The sequence below is a fragment of the Tachyglossus aculeatus genome, chromosome 3 (assembly GCF_015852505.1).
Source record: "Tachyglossus aculeatus isolate mTacAcu1 chromosome 3, mTacAcu1.pri, whole genome shotgun sequence".
In the NCBI taxonomy this organism is placed as follows: Eukaryota; Metazoa; Chordata; class Mammalia; order Monotremata; family Tachyglossidae; genus Tachyglossus; species Tachyglossus aculeatus.
The window spans coordinates 99,620,463-99,641,714 of record NC_052068.1 but is presented as its reverse complement, the minus strand read 5'-3'; the positions used below and the strand labels follow the sequence as shown (position 1 = coordinate 99,641,714).

Here is a 21,252-nt window from a genome sequence, read left to right as displayed (position 1 = left end):
GCTCTGCACACAGTAAGCGCTCAATAAATACGATTGATGATGATGATGATGATTATGATTATGAGCTCTCTTCCTCCCTTCAAAGCCCTATGGGGAGCTCACCTCCTCCAGGAGGCCTTCCAAGACTGAGCACCCTCCTTCCTCTCCCCCTCCTCCCCCTCCCCATCCCTCCCTCCTTACCTCCTCCCCCTCCCCACAGCATCTGTATATATGTATATGTTTGTATGTATTTATTACTGTATTTATTTTACTTGTACATATTTATTCTATTCATTTTATTTTGTTAATATGTTTCGTTTTGTTGTCTGTCTCCCCCTTCTAGACCGTGAGCCCGCTGTTGGGTAGGGACCGTCTCCATATGTTGCCAACTTGTACTTCCCAAGTGCTTAATACAGTGCTCTGCACACAGTAAGCGCTCAATAAATACAATTGAATGCATGATTATGGTACTTGTTAAGCACTTACTATGCGCCAAGCCCTGTTCTAAGCGCTGGGGTAGATACGAGTGACTCCGGTTAGACAAAATCCCCGTCCCACCTGGGGGCTCACGTTCTTCATCCCCATTTTACGGATGAGGTAACCGAGGCTCAGAGATCACGGAAGACCCTGCCCCTCGGCCTGCTGCGAGTCTCCGCGTCCAACCTGTGAGAGGGCCAAGAACACGTCAGCGGGAGGATGAGGGACGTGAACAACTGGCAGAGGAAAGCCAGGGATCAGGCGGCCGTTTTTCCAGGCCTTCTTTGGAATCGAATGGACTTTGATGGCAAGGAAGCATCTGAGGGGGAGGGCTCCACCGTCTGTGGCTCCTTGGCCCAGCCCGACACAAAAGGTGTTGGGCGGGAGACCTCCTGTGTTCTCAAGAAGGGCGGAGGAGGCCAACTGGGCCTTGACCAGGAGGCAGCAGATTTTGCGGTGAGGGAAGGGCGAGAGGGAAGAACCGTAGCAAACAAACCCAAGTCCCTTGTCCGGGGAGCCAGACACCCCACTCCCCCAACCCCTGCTGGAGGGCCTGACCCGCCCTGCCCCTGCCAATGCTTTGAAGTCCCAGGGTCTTTGACCATCTTGGGGTCCCGGTCCCTCCAGGCCCTGGAGGCTGGGACTCAAACCGGTCTCCCCCATGAGCCTCTATCGGCTTTAACAGGGTCAAAGCTGTGTGCTTGGGCCTGGTCATTTTCTAATGGAAGCGGCTTGGCAACCTCCTCAGCTCCCACCCCCCTACTCCCACCAACCTGTGTTCATTTTCAGCCAGGGGAGAGGGTGCCTCAGAGCCTGTCTCTGAGGGGCAGAGGAAACACGACAGCTGGGGAGCAAGGGAATGTGGGGGAGAGGCCCGGGCTACTGAGACCGGCCGAGGGGAGCTTTGTTCCTTGGTCTGAACCGGTCCCGTTCTACCCCCTGTCCTCTCCAGAAAATCTCTCACATTCCCTTTCCTCCAAGGGGAAGAGGTTTCACATGGTAAACAGAGAAGGAGATGGGGCCTCCGCCCTTCCTCTTCTACCTCCCCCGCCCCGTCTTCCACAGGCAGCTGGTCCGCTCCGCTTGAGCTCTGCCTGGTTCGGATCAGACGGGCCAGAGGACCCCGAGACACTCCGACTTCCACGACACCCACCCCCGGTGCTCAGTTTTCCCCAGCTGGGACGGGGCAGGGACAGGGAGGCCATCCTGGGTCTGGGGGACGGTCACCTGAACCAGGGTGGAAGCAAGGTGGAGGTTTCCACCAGTTGGGGAGGAGCCCCCCAACCCAGGGCTGAAAGGAAAAGGCCCTGGGAGGCCCATTTCCACCGGGGGAAAGGAATGAACAGGAAGGTTTAGCTCCAAGGCCCATGTTAAGCCCCTCAACCTCCCTCCCGATCGGCCGTGGTTCATACGTGCCCTATCCCCCAGGGCAGGGGATGCGCCCGGCGGGCCCTGGCCCATAGGTGCCCTATCCACCGGGGCAGGGGCCGCACCACTTCCTGCCCCAGGACTTGCGCTTGGGCCCCAGGCCGGACCTGAGTCTGGTGGTGGCTACCCTTTAGAGGGGTGGGCATCCAATCCCCCCCCCCCCCCCCCCCGCCACGCTCGGGGCCCTGCTGGGTTCTGGCAGATGCAGCAGCTCCTTGGGATGGTGGCGAGTCGTTTATTAGGCTCGGTTCCGCACCGGGGCCCACGGGCCATACTGGCCAGGAAGGCAGGTGGGCAGGCAGGCTCTACCAGCAGCAGGGCAAAGGCCGGGGCAGCGCTTCTGACACAAAGTCCGGGTGGATGATGAAGCTGTTTTTCTGGGGGCCGCAAAACTTGAAGTGACTCGAATCCCACCTGCGGGGGGAAAGGCGGGGTGACAAAAAGCCGAGAGGCTGCAGGATTAGCGATGTCCCAAATTCCCATGCCCCCACCCATGGATCCACCCCCCCACCCCCACACCGTGACCTCGTTGTGGGCAGGAATGTATCTGTTTGTTGTTATAGAGAACTCTCTCAAGCGTTCAGTACAGTGCGGTGCACACAGTAAGCGCTCAATAAATATGATTGAATAAATGAATGCACGGATGCCCCTTTCTTCTACACTCTAGGCTGGCTCCCTTTCCAAAATCCATATCTTAATGTATTTATTTGTTTTTAATGCCTGCTTCCCCAGCTTCTCGTGGGTAGGGAACATTATCTTCCAACTCAAATTGTCTCCTGAACGCTTAGTCCAGCGCTCTGTACACAGTAAGCGCTTAATAATAGTGATGGTACTTGTTAAACCCTTACTATGTGCCAAGCACTGTTCTAAGCACTGGGGCCGATACAAGGTCATCAGGTTGTCCCCCATGGGGCTCACGGTCTTCATCCCCATTTTACAGATGCGGTAACAGAGGCCCCGAGAAGTGAAGTGACTCGCCCAAGGTCACCCAGCAGACAAGTGGTGGAGTCAGGATTAGAACCCACATCCTCTGCCTCCCAAGCCCAGGCTCTTGCCACTAAGCAACGCTGCTTCTCAGTCAGTGCTTAATACCACTGACTGATTGATTTGGGAGTAGAATTAGATCAGCGGCACCTTCCTCTCTACCCTAAAAAAATGGAACCCTGTCTTAAGGGTTCCCCCCGAAAGGAGAATGGAAATGACAAGCTGCACAAAACCTCGTGGAAAAAGGTTGGACTTGAGAGTCAGAGGCCCTGTGTTCTAATCCCAGCTCTGCCACTCGTCTGCTGTGTGTCCTTGGGCAAGTCTGCTAACTTCTCTGTGACTCAGTTACCTCATTTGTAAAATGGGGATTAAGACTGCGAGCTCCACGTGGGACAAGGACGGCGTCCAACTTGATTATCTTGTATCTGCCCCAGTGCTTAGTACAGTGCCTAGCGCTTGACGAATACCATTAAAAAATGGTTAAGCCTAGGATGTTTAACAGTTGACCAGGGTTACAGGTTGAGAAAGCGGGGCAGGGAACAGGCCAAATCGCACTGTTGGTGGAAAGACCACATGGCTTTGCCAAAGGGAAGTTTGAAGGGTTCGGCAAGCATGTGGCTGGGGCAAATGGGAGGGCGTAACTAACACATTCAGATTTTCAAAAAGCCTTGGATCAAGTTCCATCTCAGACTTCGATAAACTGAGTAATCGTGGGACTGGATCGGAGGAAACAGAAAAACAGCTATTAGGGCGCAAAACAGCATTTTCGTACGTATCCTTGTGCTTTGCCGCTTCCCCTTTCTGTCATTTATTTTAATGTCCGTAAGCTGCTTAAGGGCAGGGATCGGGTCTATCAACCATTGTGTTTATTTAATGGCATCTGATAAGCACTTACTAGGTGCCAGGCACTGTATTAAGCACTGGGGTAGACACAAGCTAATCAAGTTGGACACAGTCCCTGTCCCACTAGGGGCTCACAGTCTTAACCCCCATTTTACAGGGTGAGGTAACTGAGGCCCAGAGAAATTAAGTGATTTGCCCAAGTGGTAGAGCTGGGATTAGAACCCAGGCAAGGACCCCCAGGCCCATGATCTAACCAGTAGACCACACTGCCTCTGTCTTGTACATTCCCAAGCGGTTAGCATAGTAACCTGCACACAGTAAGCACTCAATAAATACTCTTGATGGAGACTACTAAGCAGTCCCATTCCCAGAAGGAAGACGTATAAATAGCAGGATCCTCCAGGAATCTGAGCCAGGGGCATCAACACTATTTTGCGTACTTACTGTGTGCAGAGCACTGTACTAAGCACTTGAGAAGCAGCGTGGCTCAGTGGAAAGAGTCAGAGGTCATGGGTTCAAATCCCGGCCCTGCCAACTGTCAGCTGTGTGACTTTGGGCAAGCCACTTAACTTCTCTGTGCCTCAGTTACCTCATCTATAAAATGGGGATTAAAACTGTGAGCCCCCCGTGGGACAACCTGATCACCTTGTAACCTCCCCAGCGCTTAGAACAGTGCTTTGCACATAGTAAGCGCTTAATGAATACCATCATCATTATTATTATTATTACTTGAGAGAGTAAAATAGAGAGAGTTGGCAGGCACATTCCCTGCCTATTACGAGCTTCACAGTAATAGGACAGAGTTAGATTGAGTTGGATAGAACATGCTCCTAGATCTTGAAGAGGGAATGGAGCTGTGACATCTGGAATGTTGCTGACTTGTACTTCCCAAGCGCTTAGTACAGTGCTCTGCACACAGTAAGTGCTCAATAAATATGATTGAATGAATGAATGAATGGAAATTTGCTCTCTGGGATGATGAAATCCCTCCCAGGAGGGGATACTCAGCATAAAACTGAGTGTGAGGACTGAAAAATGAGAAATGATCTGCACCATGAGTGACTCCAGCTTGGGAAAAAATCCTCCAAATTCAAACTGTACCCACGAGGGGCTTAGAGTCATTGGTCACATCCCACAACACTTACGAACAGTCATAATTTATTTGTTTATATGAATATCTGTCCCCCCGGCCAGACTCTAAGCTCACTGTAAGTAAGGAACGTATCTATCGATCTGTTCTCTCCCAAGCACTTTAGTACAGTGCTCTGCACACAGGAAACACTCAATAAATACCACTGATTGATTGAAATTCTTCAGGCTGCCTCTTGAAAGGATGCAAGCAATAGGAAAGGCAAACCCAGACAAGTTCTTTGTGGGCAGGAATGTTGTCTGTTTGTTATACTGTACTCTCCCAAGCACTTAGTACAGCGCTTAGCAGACAATAAACACTCAATAAATACAATTGAATGAATGAATGAATGAATGAATGAATGAATGCAGAAACTTCCTTATCAGGACGGGATGAGACAGCTAAGACCTTTTGGTTTGGAAAGAACCAGGTTGAGAGGGGTCTGGGTTGAAGTTTACAAAATCACCAAGGCCAGAGTGAATACTTAAACTGCGCAGCAAATCCCTCAACACCAGGGCAAGAGGCCACCCACTGAAGCTTCATAAAACATTCCTAACACATAGCATTTCAGAAGAGACCCAAATGTACCCTCCCAGACAACCCCCCCTTATTTTTTTTCTTTAAGTGGTATTCGTTAAGCGCTTACTATGGATCAAGAGTTGTTTTAACCGCTGGGATAGATGCAAGTTAATCAGGCCGGATACTGTGCCTGTCACACTGCAGCTCGCAGTTTAAGAAGGATGGAGAACAGGTATTAAATCCACATTTTGCAGTTGAGGCCCAGAGAAGTGAAGTGACTTGCCTAAGGTCAAACAGCAGGCAAGTGGAAGAGCCGGGATTAGAATCCAGGTCCTCTGGCTCTCAGGCCCGGGCTCTTTCCGGGAGGCAATGCTGGTTCGCAAGAGGTCCTTCTCTCCAGTCCTCCCAATCCAATCTATTTCCAACTCTTCGGGACTCTCCAGCCCCCACCCTACCCCCTTTGCCTTCCTCCCCCTCATTCCCTGACTCCAGGTGCCCACCTACCCTGGCATAGTGATCTGGGCCTCAACAGCTCGATGCGGACAGGAGATGTATCTGTTTGTTACAGCATAAAGCTATAACTGCTTTTCCCTTTCCATTTGCACTGCTCAGCGTTCTTCTCACCTCAGTTCCTCCTACTGCAGTTTATACTCCTCTGTTCACACTCAGGAGGCAGGACCAGGACATTCATTCATTCATTCAATCGTATTTATTGAGCACTTACTGTGTGCAGAGCACTATACTAAGCGCTTGGGAAGTACAAGTTGGTGACATGGCATCAGCGGTTTTATAGCATAGCTCCCAAAAGCTTAGTACAGTGCTCTGCACACAGTAAGTGCTCAATAAGTACAACTGAATGAATGAATCAATGAAGATCCACGTCCCGTAAAGATGGCAGGGGACAGTGAAGAACTGGATGAGAATAATTATATTTGTCAAGCACTTACTATGGACCAAGCACTGTACTAAGCACTGGGGTAGATAAAATAACAATAATACTAATAGTATTTGTTAGCGCTTACTATGTGCCAAGCACTGTTCTAAGCACTGGGGTAGATACAAGGTCATCAGGTTGTCCCAAGTGGGGCTCACAGTCTTCATCCCCATTTTCCAGATGAGGTAACTGAGGCCCAGAGAAGTGAAGTGACTTGCCCAAAGTCACCCAGCGGACAAGTGGCGGAGCCGGGATTAGAATCCACAACCCCTGACTCCCAAGCCCGGGCTCTTTCCACTGAGCCATGCTGCTTCTCCAAGCTAATCAGGTTGGACATTGTCCCTGTCCCACATGGGGGTCACAGTCTAGCTAGGTGGGAGGAGGACTTACCCCATATTACAGATGAGGAACTGAGGCCTGGCAAAGTCAAGTGACTTTGTCACACACAGCAGAGAAGAGACATAGCAGGTTCTCTGATTCCCAGGCATGGGCTCTTTCCAGTAGCCACACTACTGCTCGGTGACCCTTCCCCTCCTTCCCCCCCCCCGCCCCCCCCCCGCCCCCTGCAACGGGGCCTCCCTATCTTCCCAGAGCTTGTCTTCGTTTGCTTATGGATCATCCCTCCTACAGTCCCGAGTTAGGGTGACCCTGACCCCAGGGGCAGGAATGGAGCAATGCCTGTGGATTGCGTTGGGTTCCATAGGTTTTCCTGCTCAATTCTCAGCTGAGCTTTAGACCAAAGATTCTCCAGGGGGCAAGGGATGTGCTCTGTGCTGCTGGTGTACACACTCCCTAGCATTCATTCATTCATTCAATCGTATTTATTGAGCACTTACTGTGTGCAGAGCACTGTACTAAGCGCTTGGGAAGTACAAGCTGGCAACATATAGAGACAGTCCCTACCCAACCATGGGCTCACAGTCTAGAAGTCAGAACAGTGCTCTGCACTCACTTGGGCTAGTAGAAAGAGAACGCACCTGGGAGCCAGAGGACCTGGGTTCTAAACCCGGACTGCTGTGTGACACTGGGCACGTCACTTGGCCTCACTGACCTCATCTGTAAAATGGGGATTGAGACCGTGAGCCCCACGTGGGACAGGGACCACATCCAACCCGATTAGCCTGTATCCACCCCAGCGCTTGGTACAGTGCCTGACACAGACCTGCTGAACAAAGACCATCATTATTATCATGATTAACATCGTTATTATTAAGGTTAGAAGAATGCTGAGCAGTGCAAATGGAAAGGGAAAGGCAGAAAATCCTCCCGTTTGGGGACTTGGGTCTTGGGCCTGGGACAGTCGGAGGAATCAAAAGACGGAAAGCACAAAGAGCTTACTTAAGGTTGGCATAGGGGAAGGATGATGGACGGTGGGTTGAGGCAGCACAGGGTATCTCTGGCCTGAGGCTGAATGGGGGGGCACTCCTGAAAGACAAGGAGAGGACAGGTTAATTGTTGCTCAGAGCCAGCACCTTCGGCCAAGTGCCCGGCTAGCTTTCCTCCCCGTCACCCCATCAGCTCCCTGATCAGGGAGATTCCTGGGGACTTCACAAATCCAGTTGGCTATTCGATCATTCAGTTGTATTTACTGAGCGCTTACTGTGTCAGAGCACTGTACTAAGCACTTGGGAGGGAACAATGCCACAATAAACAGACACATTCCCTGCCCACAACGAGCCGACAGCCTAGAGCGGGGGAGACAGACATTGATACAGATACATAAATTACAGCTATGTACTTCCCAGGCGCTTAGTACATTGCTCTGCACACAGTAAGCGCTCAATAAATACAATTGAATGAATGAACGAATGAATAAGGGCTGTGGGGATGGGAGGGGGAAGGAACAAAGGGAGCGAGTCGGGGAGACGCAGAAGGCTCTCTGAGAGCGGGTTGAAGTCTGGGGCCGGCTGGAACCAGAATCGTGGGCCTGGAAGGGTCAACTGAACCGGCCCCCCGCCTTTAGTCTGATGGTGTTTAATAATAATGATAATGATGGCATTTATTAAGTGCTTACTATGTGCAAAGCACTGTTTTAAGCCCTGGGGAGGTTACAAGGTGATCAGGTTGTCCCACGGGGGGCTCAAAGTCTTCATCCCCATTTTACAGATGAGGGAACTGAGGCCCAGAGAAGTGAAGTGACTTGCCCAAAGTCACCCAGCGGACAAGTGGCGGAGCCGGGATTAGAACCCATGACCTCTGACTCCAAACCCCGGGCTCTTTCCACTGAGCCACACCCAGGACAGAAGAGCCTCCCCTCTAGACTGTAAACTTGTCGTGGGCAGGGAGTGTGTCTATTTACTGTGGTATTGTACTCTCCCAGGCGCTTAGCATGGGGCTGTGCACACAGGAAGCGCTCAATAAACATGATTTATCCTTTGAAGCTCCCGGGAGGTGGCATGAAAAGAGGTCGGGTGGGGCTCGGGGGGCCAGGACAGCCAACATCCCCCCACCCAACTCCGGCCTCGACCCAGGCCCTGCCCAGCTGCTGCTTGTGGCTGCTTGGTGCAGACACAGCATGCCCTGGGGAGAACAGCTTCTTGGGAGGTGAGCAGGAGAGGCCTCGGAGTGACCTTGTGGTTGGAGCCCAGGCTCGGGAGTCAGAGGACCTGGGTTCTAATCACGGCTCGACCACTTGCCGGCTGTGTGACCTCGGGAAAGTTGCTTAACTTCTCTGTGCCTCCATTTTCTCATCTGCAAAATTGGGATTCAGACTGGGAGCCCCATGTGGGACAGGGGCTGTGTCCAATTTTGATTTAATTATATTAATAATTATGGTACTCGTTGAGCACCTACTACGTGTCAGGCAATGTACTAAGCAGTGACTTGCCCCAGGTCACACAACGGACAAGTGGTGGAGCAGGATTGGAACCCACGACTTTACTTTCCCTCCTTGGGGTCTGGACCAGCCTTTTTCTTGCTAAGCCCCTGGGAAGGGGTCCAGAGGGAGTCACCTCCCAAATGGCAGGGGGGTGGGGGTGGGGGGCCTGGGGCAGGTCTGGTAGACCCTGGGGGAGTTGGGGGAGGAAGAGGAGGGCTAAACTCTCCCCAGGGGTCAGCTGAGTCAGATACAAGGTAATCAGGTTGGATACAGCCCCTGTTCCACCCAGATCATCTCCGTATCCACCCCAGTGCTTAGTGGTAATAATAATGATGGTTTTTGTTAAGCGCTTACTATGTGCCAAGCACTGTTCTAAGTGCTGGGATAGATACAAGGCTATCAGGCTGTCCCCCGTGGGGTTCACAGTCTTCATCCCCATTTTACAGACTGAGGCACCGAGGAGTGAAGTGACTTGCCCAAAGTCACACAGCTGACGAGCGGCGGAGCCAGGATTGGAACCCATGACTCCCGATTCCCCATCCCAGGCTCTTTCCACTGAGCCGCGCTGCTTAGTCCAGTGCCTGGCACATAGAATGCACTAAAGAAATATCATCAAGAGGACCGGTGGGGGCTAGCAGGGTGGGGTCCGGTTGGTCCCTGCGAACCTTACAGTCTGCTGGCCCAGAGGGCGCCTGCTGGGGGGCGGTCCGTCCACGAAGTAGTCCATGCCGCGCAGGCAGTAGTGGCGTCCAGTGCAGCGGCTGCCATAGCCCTGGAAGGGCAGCCGGCCTGGGACGTGCTGGGGCACCTGGATGGACGGCAGTTGGCTTCGGGACAGGGTGTTGAGCATGTTCACCACCGCCTCTCGCTCTCCTGGGGCTGTGGAGCCTGGGACAGACACAGCGTGAGCAATTGGATTTACTGAGCACTCGCTTTGTGCAGAGCACTGTACTAAGCACTTGGGAGAGACACACTCCCTGCCCACCGCGAGCTTATGGTCTAAGGAGGGGAGACAGACATTAATGCAAATACCTAAATTACGGATTTGTACACAAGTGCTCTGGGGCTAATCCCAGCTCCACCACTTTTCAGTTGTGTGACACTGGGCAAGTCACTTCACTTCTCTGCGCCTCAGTTACCTCATCTGGAAAATGGGGGTGAAGACTGTCAGCCCCACATGGGACAACCTAGTTACCTTGTATCTATCTACCCCCATGCTTAGAACGGTGCTTGGCCCTTAGCAAGCGCTTAACAAATGCCATTGTCATCATCATCATCGCCAACAAAGGCAGCAAGTCAAGGCGACGCAGAAGGGACAGGGAGAAGAGGAAAGCGGGGGCTTAATAATAATAATGGCATTTATTAAGCGCTTACTATGTGCCAAGCACTGGGGAGGTTACAAGGTGATCAGGTTGTCCCATGGAGGGCTCACAGTCTTAATCCCCATTTTCCAGATGAGGTAACTGAGGCACAGAGAAGTGAAGTGACTTGCTCTGAGTCACACAGCTGACAATTGGAGGAGCCAGAATTTGAACCCATGACAACATTGCCAAGATCCGCCCTTTCCTCTCCATCCAAACCGCTACCCTGCTCATTCAAGCTCTCATCCTATCCCGTCTGGACTGCTGCATCAGCCTCCTCTCTGATCTCCCATCCTCGTGTCTCTCCCCACTTCAATCCATACTTCATGCTGCTGCCCGGATTGTCTTTGTCCAGAAACACTCTGGGCATGTTACTCTCCTCCTCAAAAATCTCCAGTGGCTACCAATCAACCTACGCATCAGGCAGAAACTCCTCACCCTCGGCTTCAAGGCTCTCCATCACCTCGCCCCCTCCTACCTCACCTTCCTTATTTCCTTTTACAGCCCAGCCCACACCCACCACTCCTCTGCCGCTAACCTCCTCACTGTGCCTCGTTCTCGCCTGTCCCGCCGTCGACCTCCGGCTCACGTCCTCCCCCTGGCCTGGAATGCCCTCCCTCTGCCCCTCCGCCAAGCTAGCTCTCTTCCTCCCTTCAAGGCCCTACTGAGAGCTCACCTCCTCCAGGAGGCCTTCCCATACTGAGCCCCCTCCTTCCTCTCCCCCTTGTCCCCCTCTCCATCCCCCCATCTTACTTCCTTCCCTTCCCCACAGCACCTGTATATATGTATATATGTTTGTACATATTTATTACTCTATTTATTTATTTATTTATTTTACTTGTACAAATCTATTCTATTTATTTTATTTTGTTAATATGTTTGGTTTTGTTCTCTGTCTCCCCCTTCTAGACTGTGAGCCCACTGTTGGGTAGAGACTGTCTCTATATGTTGCCAACTTGTACTTCCCAAGCACTTAGTACAGTGCTCTGCACACAGTAAGCGCTCAATAAATACAATTGCTTGATTGATTGATTGATGACCTCTGACTCCAAAGCCTGCGCTCTTTCCACTGAACCACGCTGCTTCTCTGGAGGAGCTGTGCCTTCAACAAGACTTAGAAGGTGGGGGGATTTCCACCAGGTCTAGAGGTAATAGGGGCAGCGGCAGTAGGAGGAGGACCTGAACATCTGAGTCCCTGGAAGGCCGAGGGGTCCCCACACCCACCGGGACCCCCAGGCCAATTCCGAAGCCTGGAATGCTGGTCACTCTTCCCTGTGTCATGAAAGGCTTCCTGGGAGGAAGGGAGGGAGGGAGTGGGCTGGAACTGGCCACTTGGCCCAACTGGAGGCCAAGGTGGGAAATGGCCGGCTGGGGTGGGGGTGGTGTTCCCAGCTCCCTCTCCTTTCCCCAGGGTCCAGCTTCAGCGGCTCCAGCCTCTCTGGATCTCACCTTGTAACCTCCCCAGCGCTTAGAACAGCACTTCGCACATAGTAAGCACTTTACAAATATTATTATTATTATTATTGATGACCCCCTAAGGGGCCGGGGGCAGGGCACCGCTTAGTTGGGGCTGGAAAGAGCAGAGGCCCCGGTCTGGCTCGGAGGCTTCAGGTGTCCCAGCTCCCAGAGTCCTGCTGGGCCCCAGCTAGGTGATCAGTGGCCTTTCACAGGGGCAGCAGGGCGTGTGATTCCCCTTGGCTTGACCACCCAAGCTCTTGGCCTCCCATCGGCTCCTCGGTCACTCCAGACAAGGCCCCAGGCGGTGGCAGCTTCGCCCCACTTCCTCCACAACACACACATGCACTCACACGCACACGTATGACCAAACTGGGGTATGGGGTCCTGAACCTTCGATCAACTTGTCCCCTCCTCCTGCAAACCTCCTCGTACCCTGATACGGGCGCACCCTCCCACACACATTCGCATGATACACCCGTGCATCCCCCGCAACACCAATGCACCCATGTAAACCCCTGTTCACTCATTCGTTCATTCATTCAGTGGTATTTATTGCGCGCTTACTGTGAGCAGGGAACTCTTCTAAGCACTTGGGAGACTACACTATAACAATAATAACAATAATGACAATAATAATTATGCAGAGAAGCAGCACGGCTCAGTGGAAAGAGCACGGGCTCTGGAGTCAGAGGTCATGGGTTCAAATCCCGGTTCCGCCGCTTGTCAGCTGTGTGACTTTGGGCAAGTCACTTAACTTCTCTGGGCCTCAGTTACCTCGTCTGTAAAGCAGGGATGAAGACTGTGAGCCCCATGTGGGACAATTTGATTACCCCCAGCAGTTGGAACAGTGCTTTGCACATAGTAAGCGCTTAATAAATGCTATCATTATTATTATTAATAAGCAAACTCATTCCCTGCCCACAACGAGCTTGCACACACCCACTTTCACCCCAGACCCATGGACACTCATGCACACACCTGCATTTTCCTACACCACTCCGCACCTACGTAAACCTAAATCCTGTCAGTTTGACCTGCACGACATCACTAAAATCTGCCTTTTCCTTTCCATCCAAACTGCTACCACATTAATCCAATCACTCATCCTAACCTGCCTTGATTACAGCCCCCTTGTTGACCTCCCAGACTCCTGTCTCTCCCCACTCCAGTCCATACTTCACTCTGCTGCCTGGATCATTTTTCGACAAAAATGCGTGTTTCCCCACTCCTCAAGAACGTCCAGTGGCTGCGCATCCACTTCCACATCAAACAGAAATTCATCACCGTCAGCTTTAAAGGACTCAATCACCTTGCCCCTCCTACCTCACCTTGCTACTCTCCGACCCCAACCCAGCCCACACACTTCGCTCCTCTGAGCGACCTTTTCACTGCACGTCAATCTCACCCATCTCACTACCCACCTCTTGCCTAGGTCCTGCCTCTGGCCTGGAACTCTCTCCCTCCTCTTATACAAGAGACAATCACTCTCCCCCACCTTGAAAACACCTCTCCTCCAAGAGGCCTTTCCTAAGCTCTTCTCCCACTCCCTTCTGCATCACCCTGACCTGCTCCCTTTATTCATCCCCGCCTCCCAGCCCCATAGCACTCACGCACATACCTGTCATGTATTTATTTTAGTGTTTGTCTCCCCTTCTAGACCGTGAGCCCGTCATTGGCAGAGACTATCTCTGTTGCCGAATTGTACTTTCCAAGTGCTTAGTACAGTGATCTGCACACAGTCAGTGCTCGATAAATACAAATAAATGAATGAATCCCCCCATCCCCTTGCACACCTCCACTAATGCACAGATACATTCAAGCAACTTTCACCCACCGCGACCCCTACCCACACCCTGACCCGCCAACCCGTCTCCCTCCTGCACACAAACCTCCCACACCCTCTGCCTCTACTGCCCTTTTACCGTAGTGGTTCTGCCGTTCGGGTTTGGGTGGGCACTCCAGAGCCGTCGGCTGCAACATCATCTCCCTGCCGCCTTCCTGCCCCTGGACGGGGTCGGGCGGGCTCAGCAGGGTGGGACGAGGGAAGCCCCCACCCCTCGCGGAATCACCTCCACGGGTGCTTCAGCGGGGCCTGTGGCTAGGGGTTTGGGCCCCAGAGACACCCCTCTCCCACCGCCCCACCAGGTCCAAGAGGGTGTTTAGAGGGACCATGGAGGGACCTTGCCTTGCCCCCCCCATGTCTGCAGGGGCTTGGGAGCAGACCTCGAGGGTCCTAGGAGGAGGCAGGGCCAGGGTCTGGCTCCCCTTCTTTGGACCCGACATATCCAGTGACTCAGTCCACAGCGCGGCCACCCTGCCCAGCTCCCGGCCCACTGACGTCCCAGCTGCCCACAACGTCCTGGTTGTGGGCAGGGAATGTGTCTGTTTATTGTCTTATTGTATACTCCCAAGCGCTTACTACAGTGCTCTGCACATGGCAAGCACTCAATAAATATAACCGAATGAATAAATGAATGAAGGCTGTCATCCCTCCCACCACCCTGGCCTCTGGCTCACCACCCCAGGCTCTGGCCCCAAGTCCCGGGGCACACAAGGGGAAGGACTCCCTGCCGGGCAGTCCTCAAACCCATTCACAGATGGGGAGACTGAGGCCTTTTCTCGACTGGCACCGACGCCCAGATCCCACCCCCAGCTGCCTCCTTTCTTGCCCCCAATCCTCCCCCTATGCCAGCTCGTTCACCTAGCAACCAGGAGTATTGCACATATGAAGGAGTTATCTCTTCCTGGACAAAAAACCCAGCCACGGCTCAGGGGGAAGGAGAGATGAGAGGGTAGCAAGGGGGCGGGGGTCCCCTAGATGGTCGGGTGCCCCCCTGCCTGGGGAGGGCTGGCAGGTGGGCAGACCGACCTTGGGCAGGGGCGGCAGGTAAGAGGAGTAGCGATTCCAGCCGGCGCTGTTGTCGGGTCCCGTCCTCCACATCGCGTACCTGTTCCCGTTCACCAAGACGGGGTTGAACCTCTCTGCCCGCGTCCAGGGGGCAAAGAAAGAAAAAGGGGCCTTCCCCCTCAGCTCTCGGGGCAACCCAAGCCACCAGCTCTTCCCCCAGCCCCAGCCCCCGGTGGCTGGACTCCCTTTGCTTCCGATCTGCCTCTGGGTCCACCTCCGCCGGGAAGACCCCCCGGATTGAGAAAGGGAGGTGACCCAGCCCCGGCAGCAGCCCGGCCCCTGCCCACCCCCTCCCCCCGTGGACTACATCATGCTCAGAGAAGCAGCGTGGCTCAGTGGAAAAGAGCACGGGCTTTGGAGTCAGAGGTCATGAGTTCAAATCCCGGCTCTGCCAATTGTCAGCTGTGTGACTTTGGGCAAGTCACTTCACTTCTCTGCACCTCAGTTCCCTCATCTGTAAAATGGGGATTAAGACTGTGAGCCAATCTGATCACCTTGTAAGCTCCCTAGCTCTTAGAACAGTGCTTTGCACATAGTAAGCGCTTAATTAATGCCATCGTTATCATTATAATAGTGGTGGTACACATTAAGTAGTTACTATGTGCCAGGTACTGTATTAAGTGCTGAGTGCATTAAGATACAAGATCAGTACATCCCACATGGGGCTCACAGCCTGGAGTAGGAAGGAGAATCTCCACTTGGCCCATGAGGGACCTGAGGCACCGAGAAGTCAGTTGACTCACCTAAGGTCCCACGGTAGACAAATGGCGGAGATAGGATTAGAACCCAGATCCTCTGACTCCCAGGCCTGTGTTCTAAACACTAGGCTGTGCTGCTTCTCTCTCCTTTATGTGTCACCTAGGGACTTGGGCGGGTAAACCCCTAAGCACTTCGATATTCACTGCCCCCCCCCAGCCCCTCAGTACCTCTGTACAATCCTAATACCCTTCTGCTTCCCCTACCTGTAATCTGTTTCAGTGACTTGCCCCAGCAAATGGATTGGCACCCGTTATTCACCCCACCCTCAGCCCCACGGCACTTAATGTACATATCCGTAACTTATTTACTTATATTAATGTCCCTCCCCGCTTTAGACTGTAAGCTTTGTGGGCAGGGATTGTGTCTATCAAATCCGTTGCACTGTACTCTCCCAAATGCTCAGGCAAGTGCTCTGCAAAACAACAGCCAGCAAATGCTCAATAAATACCACTGATTGATTGGTCTGTATAAGAATAATAATAATAATAATGGCATTTAGTAAGTGCTTACCATGTGCAAAGCACTGTTCTAAGCGCTGGTGAGGTTACAAGGTGATCAGGTTGTCCCACGGGGGGCTCACAGTCTTCATCCCCATTTTACAGATAAGGTAACTGAGGTCCGGAGAAGTTAAGTGACTTGCCCACAGTCACACAGCTGACAAGTGGCGGAGCCGGGATTTGAACCCACGACCTCTGACTCCAAAGCCCGGGCTCTTTCCACCGAGCCACGCTGCTTCTCTAATGATGTTGTCTGTATGATGATGTGAAACCCCTAGGCAGGGGCAGAGCAAGATCCCCTCCTCCTACCACCCTGAGAAGACCTCCCCCAACCCCATCCCAGAGGGAAAATCTCTCTGACCCCTGACCCCTCTTGAACGGGCTCTTCACTTCAAGTCCTGCAGGTGTCTTGGCTTCTTCCCGATCCAGGTCTTCCCGTCCTGACTTTGGATGCCCTGGTCCCTCCTCCCTCCTCCAAACCTCCCAAACCCGGGCCAACCCTAGGGCCTATTCCCCCACCCCCTCCCGGGGAGTGGTACCTTCTGCCTCGGAGATCCAGTACTTCTGGGGCAGGTAGGCGGAGCTGGGTGTGGGGGGTTGGGAGGCGAACTGGTTCAGTGCCCGCTGTGCCACCCCCTCCAGTGGCCTCAGCTCCACCGGCTTCTTCATCGCCATTCGAGTCAGGCCCTGGGCCACCAGTCGGCAGAGGGAAGGAGGGAGGGAGAGAGGGAAGGAGGGAATAAGGGGCCGAGCCAAGCCGGGCCCCCGTCCTCCCAGTGCTCCCAGCCCTTCGATAGGGGAAGGAGGAGAGGCTGGACATGGAACCCAGGAGCACGGACTCCCAGCCCAGGCACCGTGAGCCAAAGCACATTTCCTTTTCTCCCACTCTCCGTCGCCCTGATTTGCTTCCTTATTCACCCTCTCCCTCAGCCCCACCACAGTAATGTACATATGCATCAGCCTCCTTGCTGACCCCCCAGCCTCCTGACTCTCTTCACTTGCAGTCTGTACTTCACTCTGAAACGTTCAGGACATGTCACCCCGCTTCTCAAGAACCTCCAGTGGTTGCCCATCCACCTCCGCATCAAACAAAAACTCCTCATCATTGACTTTAAAGCCCTCAATCCCCTTGCCCCCTCCTACCTCACCTTGCTAATCTCCTACTCCAACTCAGCCCGCACAGTTCGCTCCTCTAATGCCAACCTTCTCGCTGTGCCTCCATCTCTTCTATCTTGCTGCTGACCCTTTGTACATGGCCTGCTTCCAGCCTGGAATGCCCTCCCTCCTCAAATTCAATGGACAATTACTTTCCCCACTTTCAAATCTCCTCCAAGAGGCCTTCCCTCTTCTCTCTCTCCCTTCTGCGTTGCCCTTTATTCAACCTGTCTCCCAAGCCCACAGCAACGCTGCTATATTCCACAGTGTTACTCCTCTCACAGAAAGCTGAGATCCTCTTAGGTTGGGGCAGAGGTGTGACCAAATCTGACTCCTCCATGGGAGGGGTCCTGCCCCAACGGCTTTGTGTTGGGATGAATTATCTATATATATATTTATGAGACTGTCAGTGTGAATCTCCATATAATAATGATAATAATTGTGGTATTTGTTACGCGCTTACTGTGTGCCACTGTGTGGCACTGTACTGAATGCTGAGGTGGATACGAGCAAATCGGGTTGACACAATCCCTGTCTCATATGGGGCTCACAGTTTCAATCCCCATTTTACAGATGAGGGATGAGGCACAGTGAATTGATGTGCCCAAGGTCACACAGCAGACAACTGGTGGAGCTGGGATTAGAACCCATGACCTTCTGACTTCCAGGCCCGGGCTCTATCAGCTACGCCAGGCTGCTTTTCATATGTGTATATGTCCCTGTTTCCTCCTCTGGATTATAAACTCCTGTTGCATTATTCTCTCCCAAGCGCTCAGTATAGTGCTCTGCACACAGTAAGCACTCAATAGGTACCGTTTATCTGCCAATTGTTGTCAGTAGGAATGTCAGTGTGCCTCTCTGGGTATCTATAAGAGAGTGCAAATGTTTTGCGTGTTCATTGCTAACCACGGTCTTTGTTTCCTCTCCACATAAGGGCTCCTCTACCAGTGTCCCTCCCTTGCCCCCCTAAAATACCATAGCCTGAGGTCATATCCTAGAGTCCTGTCTCTCCTTGCGCCTTGCCTTTCCCACCAACTCTGCCCCCACCCCTGCCCGTCCCCCTTGCCCCCACCCCACTCACCTGGGTCACAAACTTGTTCTCCTCCCAGACCTTGAGGGGCGGCTCCTCATATGTCTGCTTGATGGACGATGGCACCCGGTAAGAGTCGGTGTACGTGCTGATGGGGGTTTTGGTCTTGTGAGCAAACAGGAACATCGTGGGGGCTCTCTCCCCGCCGGGGGACCTGCCCGGCTCTGCCCAGCGTCAGGGTGGGCCCCTCCCCCAGTCCACATTGACCACTGGGGTAGCTGGTGTGGAAAGTGAGTGACCCCCCTCTGCCTTTCTCCCCACTCCGCGGCCCCCCCCCCCCCCGCCCCGCTTTGTGATGTCACTGCCCAACCTCAGAGATTTCAGGGGAGACCTTCCAGCCCTCTTCTTCTCAGGCCTTTTTCAGTCCAGTGACCTTTTCTTCATCCCCAGCCACTGCCCTCAGCATCCCTTCTTCCTGAGACGGTCCCCCCCCACCCCCACCCGACCCGCTCCTGTTCCCCACCCCCTTTCACAGCCCAGGTCGAGAGGCCTCCTCCTCTGGGAAGGTTTCCCAGAACTAGCCAGAAGGACCATCCCTGATCCCCTCCTCCCCTCAAGCTCCCGCTCACCCTGGCTCTGTGTGTCTGTTGGGATGGAGGTCTGTCAGTGTGCCCGTCTGGTCTCTGCAGCTGAACTGGAAGCTTCCTGAGGGCTGTCGCTGCTCTGCTCTCTCACAGGATGCATTGTCCAGAGCCTGGTCCACAGGCGTGAAATACCCAGCCCAGATGGCTGGCTGATTCAGGTCAGAAGGGGCTGAGGGAGAGGAACTGAGGCACAGGGGCTGGAAAAACAGCAGGCAGTGGGGGGATGCTCAGCCTCTCTGGTACCGCGGGCTGGGGAGCCAGATGCTGGAAGGATTGGCAGACAGTGGTCAGACTGACCGACAGGCCCAATTTCAGAGAGGCATGCACGCATGCAGACAGACTGACAGGGTCGCAGATGGGCTGGCAGAAAGGCACTTAGATGGGAACATGGGCAAACAAACTGACAGGTAAGCAGATGGGTAGATAGGCAGACTAGACTGTGAGCCCATTGGGACCGTCTCTATATGTCGCCGACTTGTACTTCCAAAGCGCTTAGTACAGTACTCTGCACACAGTAAGCGCTCAATAAATACAACTGATTGAATGAATAAATAAGTGGTAAGTAGACAAGCATTCATTTCACTCATTCATTCAATCGTATTTATTGAGTGCTTACTTGTGTGCAGAGCACTGTACTAAAAGCTTGGGAAGTACAAGTCGGCAACATATAGAGACAGTCCCTACCCAACAATGGGCTCACAGTCCAGAAGGGGGAGACAGACAACAAAATAAAACATGTAGTAAACATGTAGTAAACTAAAACATGTAGTAAAACATGTAAAACGTGTCAAAACCATTAGAATAAATAGAATTATAGCTATATGCACATCATTAAAAAATAGAGTAGAGTAGATGGGGAGACAGACAGGCTGGCAGCAAAGCAGATGGGCAGACCAAGAGGTGTACAGAACAGACAGGTAAGCAGATGGACAGATTGACAGATAGGCAGCTGGGTAGACTGACTGGTAAGCAGATGGACAGACAGGCAGACAGTTGGACAGGGTGACATGGTCCTGATGGTCTCAGGCTCTGAGAGAGCTGTCAGAGCACCACAACATACTGATCTTAAGGTAGGTGGACTGGGCATCAGCCCTGGCATGTCCTGGGCCTGTTAGAGCAGCCCTGGCCAGTGGGAGCTGGGCAGTGCGACTAGGGCGGTGGCTATGCAACCTAAAAGTCAGCAGCCTTGGAGTCACGGAAATCATCTCTGGGTTGCAAATGTTGCATTTCTGTGCCCCGGCATAGAGGCTTCTGGGGGCTACGAACCCCAAAGTGCCATCTGGAGCACGTGCAACCCAAGTGAGGAGTCTGTAGCCAGCTGGGTCAGATAGATAGGAGGGCAGACGGGAAAGTCTGAGTCCGTCGTATTTATCGAGTGCTTACTTTGTGCAAAGCACTGTACTAAGCACTGGGAGAGGACAACATAATGATGAGCTGACCGTCTAGAGGGGGACACATTAATATAAATAAATGACCGATATGGACCTAAGTGCTGTGGGGCTGGGAAGGGGGATGAATAAAGGGGGCAAGTCAGGGAGATGCAGAAGGGAATGGGAGAAGAGGAAAGGAGCGCTTAGGAAAGGCCTCTTGGAGGAGATGGGCCTCGGATAAGGCTCTGGGTATGTCGAGGGGCGGGGTAACTTTTGGATTTGAGCTCTGAGGTACCCCCACAGTCAGGGGGTGGAAAGCAGAGGAGGAATCCACGAAGGCGATGGCAAACAGGCAGCGAGAAAGATGGGAAGAGGAGCCGGAGAGGACCGTGTCAGTGAAGCCACGCCAGAGGCAGGACGTGGGTGAGTGGTCGGCGGCGAGATCGAGGCATAGTGAGAAGGCTGGCATTAGAGGGGCGGATGGGCAGGCGATCAGAAAGGTTAGAAACCTGGTGAGCCAAACCTGCTCTCCATGCCAATCTGTCCAGATGGTCGGTCGAGCCCGCCATCGTGTGTTACCTCGGGGCATTGCCGCGGCTCTGAGCTTCGTCATTACAAATTTTGGATTCCGGACAATAGTAATAGTAATACTATTTATTAAGCGCTTACTGTGTGCACAACACTGTACTTAAGGGCTGGAAGAAAATACATAGGTGGGAATTAATCACAGCCCCGTCCCTCTAAAGTAACTTAGGGTTGGCTTAAATATTCGTAGCACATGGGAAAATATAGATCGGTTCATAGTTCACATCACATGTTGCTATTTAAGAAATGAAGCATTTTATTCTATTTTCGTATTCCATATTAATCTGCTTAAAGGTTCTAACTCGGTTATTTTATTTTTCTGATTTTATATTCACCTGTTAGTCAAGAGAATGGTGACCTTTGTTAAGTGCTTA

The 21,252-nt window shown here is 52.8% G+C and overlaps 1 protein-coding gene across 3 annotated transcripts; it reads right to left on the bottom strand.

Moving 5' to 3' along the window:
- Nucleotides 1-2,103: 2,103 nt before the first annotated feature.
- Nucleotides 2,104-19,358, bottom strand: C3H9orf24 (chromosome 3 C9orf24 homolog). Of its 3 annotated transcripts, XM_038744175.1 has the most exons (8): nt 18,909-19,358; nt 18,331-18,427; nt 16,634-16,781; nt 14,800-14,912; nt 13,853-13,934; nt 9,777-9,999; nt 7,632-7,718; nt 2,105-2,298 (listed from the first exon to the last, which is right to left on the bottom strand). In XM_038744175.1, exons 3-8 carry the CDS (start codon nt 16,767-16,769, stop codon nt 2,190-2,192), a joined length of 750 nt encoding a protein of 249 aa, XP_038600103.1. In that variant the 5' UTR covers nt 16,770-16,781; nt 18,331-18,427; nt 18,909-19,358; the 3' UTR covers nt 2,105-2,189. The 3 variants fall into 3 exon arrangements, with proteins under 3 accessions (XP_038600102.1, XP_038600103.1, XP_038600101.1); XM_038744174.1 differs by lacking the exon at nt 18,909-19,358 and having other exon boundaries at nt 2,104-2,298; nt 9,782-9,999; nt 18,331-18,546; XM_038744173.1 differs by lacking the exon at nt 18,909-19,358 and having other exon boundaries at nt 18,331-18,546.
- Between the last annotated feature and the right edge of the window lie 1,894 nt (nt 19,359-21,252).

Bases quoted from the DNA above. Each gene is read 5' to 3' on its own strand.
- C3H9orf24 (XM_038744173.1), bottom strand. From the start codon at position 18,465: ATGTTCCTGTTTGCTCACAAGACCAAAACCCCCATCAGCACGTACACC. The intron at 14,913-16,633 runs GTACCACTCCCC...GGACGCGGGCAG, and splicing joins CTGGATCTCCGAGGCAGAAG to AGAGGTTCAACCCCGTCTTG. The intron at 2,299-7,631 runs GTAAGCTCTTTG...TTCCCCCCGCAG, and splicing joins TTCCCCTATGCCAACCTTAA to GTGGGATTCGAGTCACTTCA.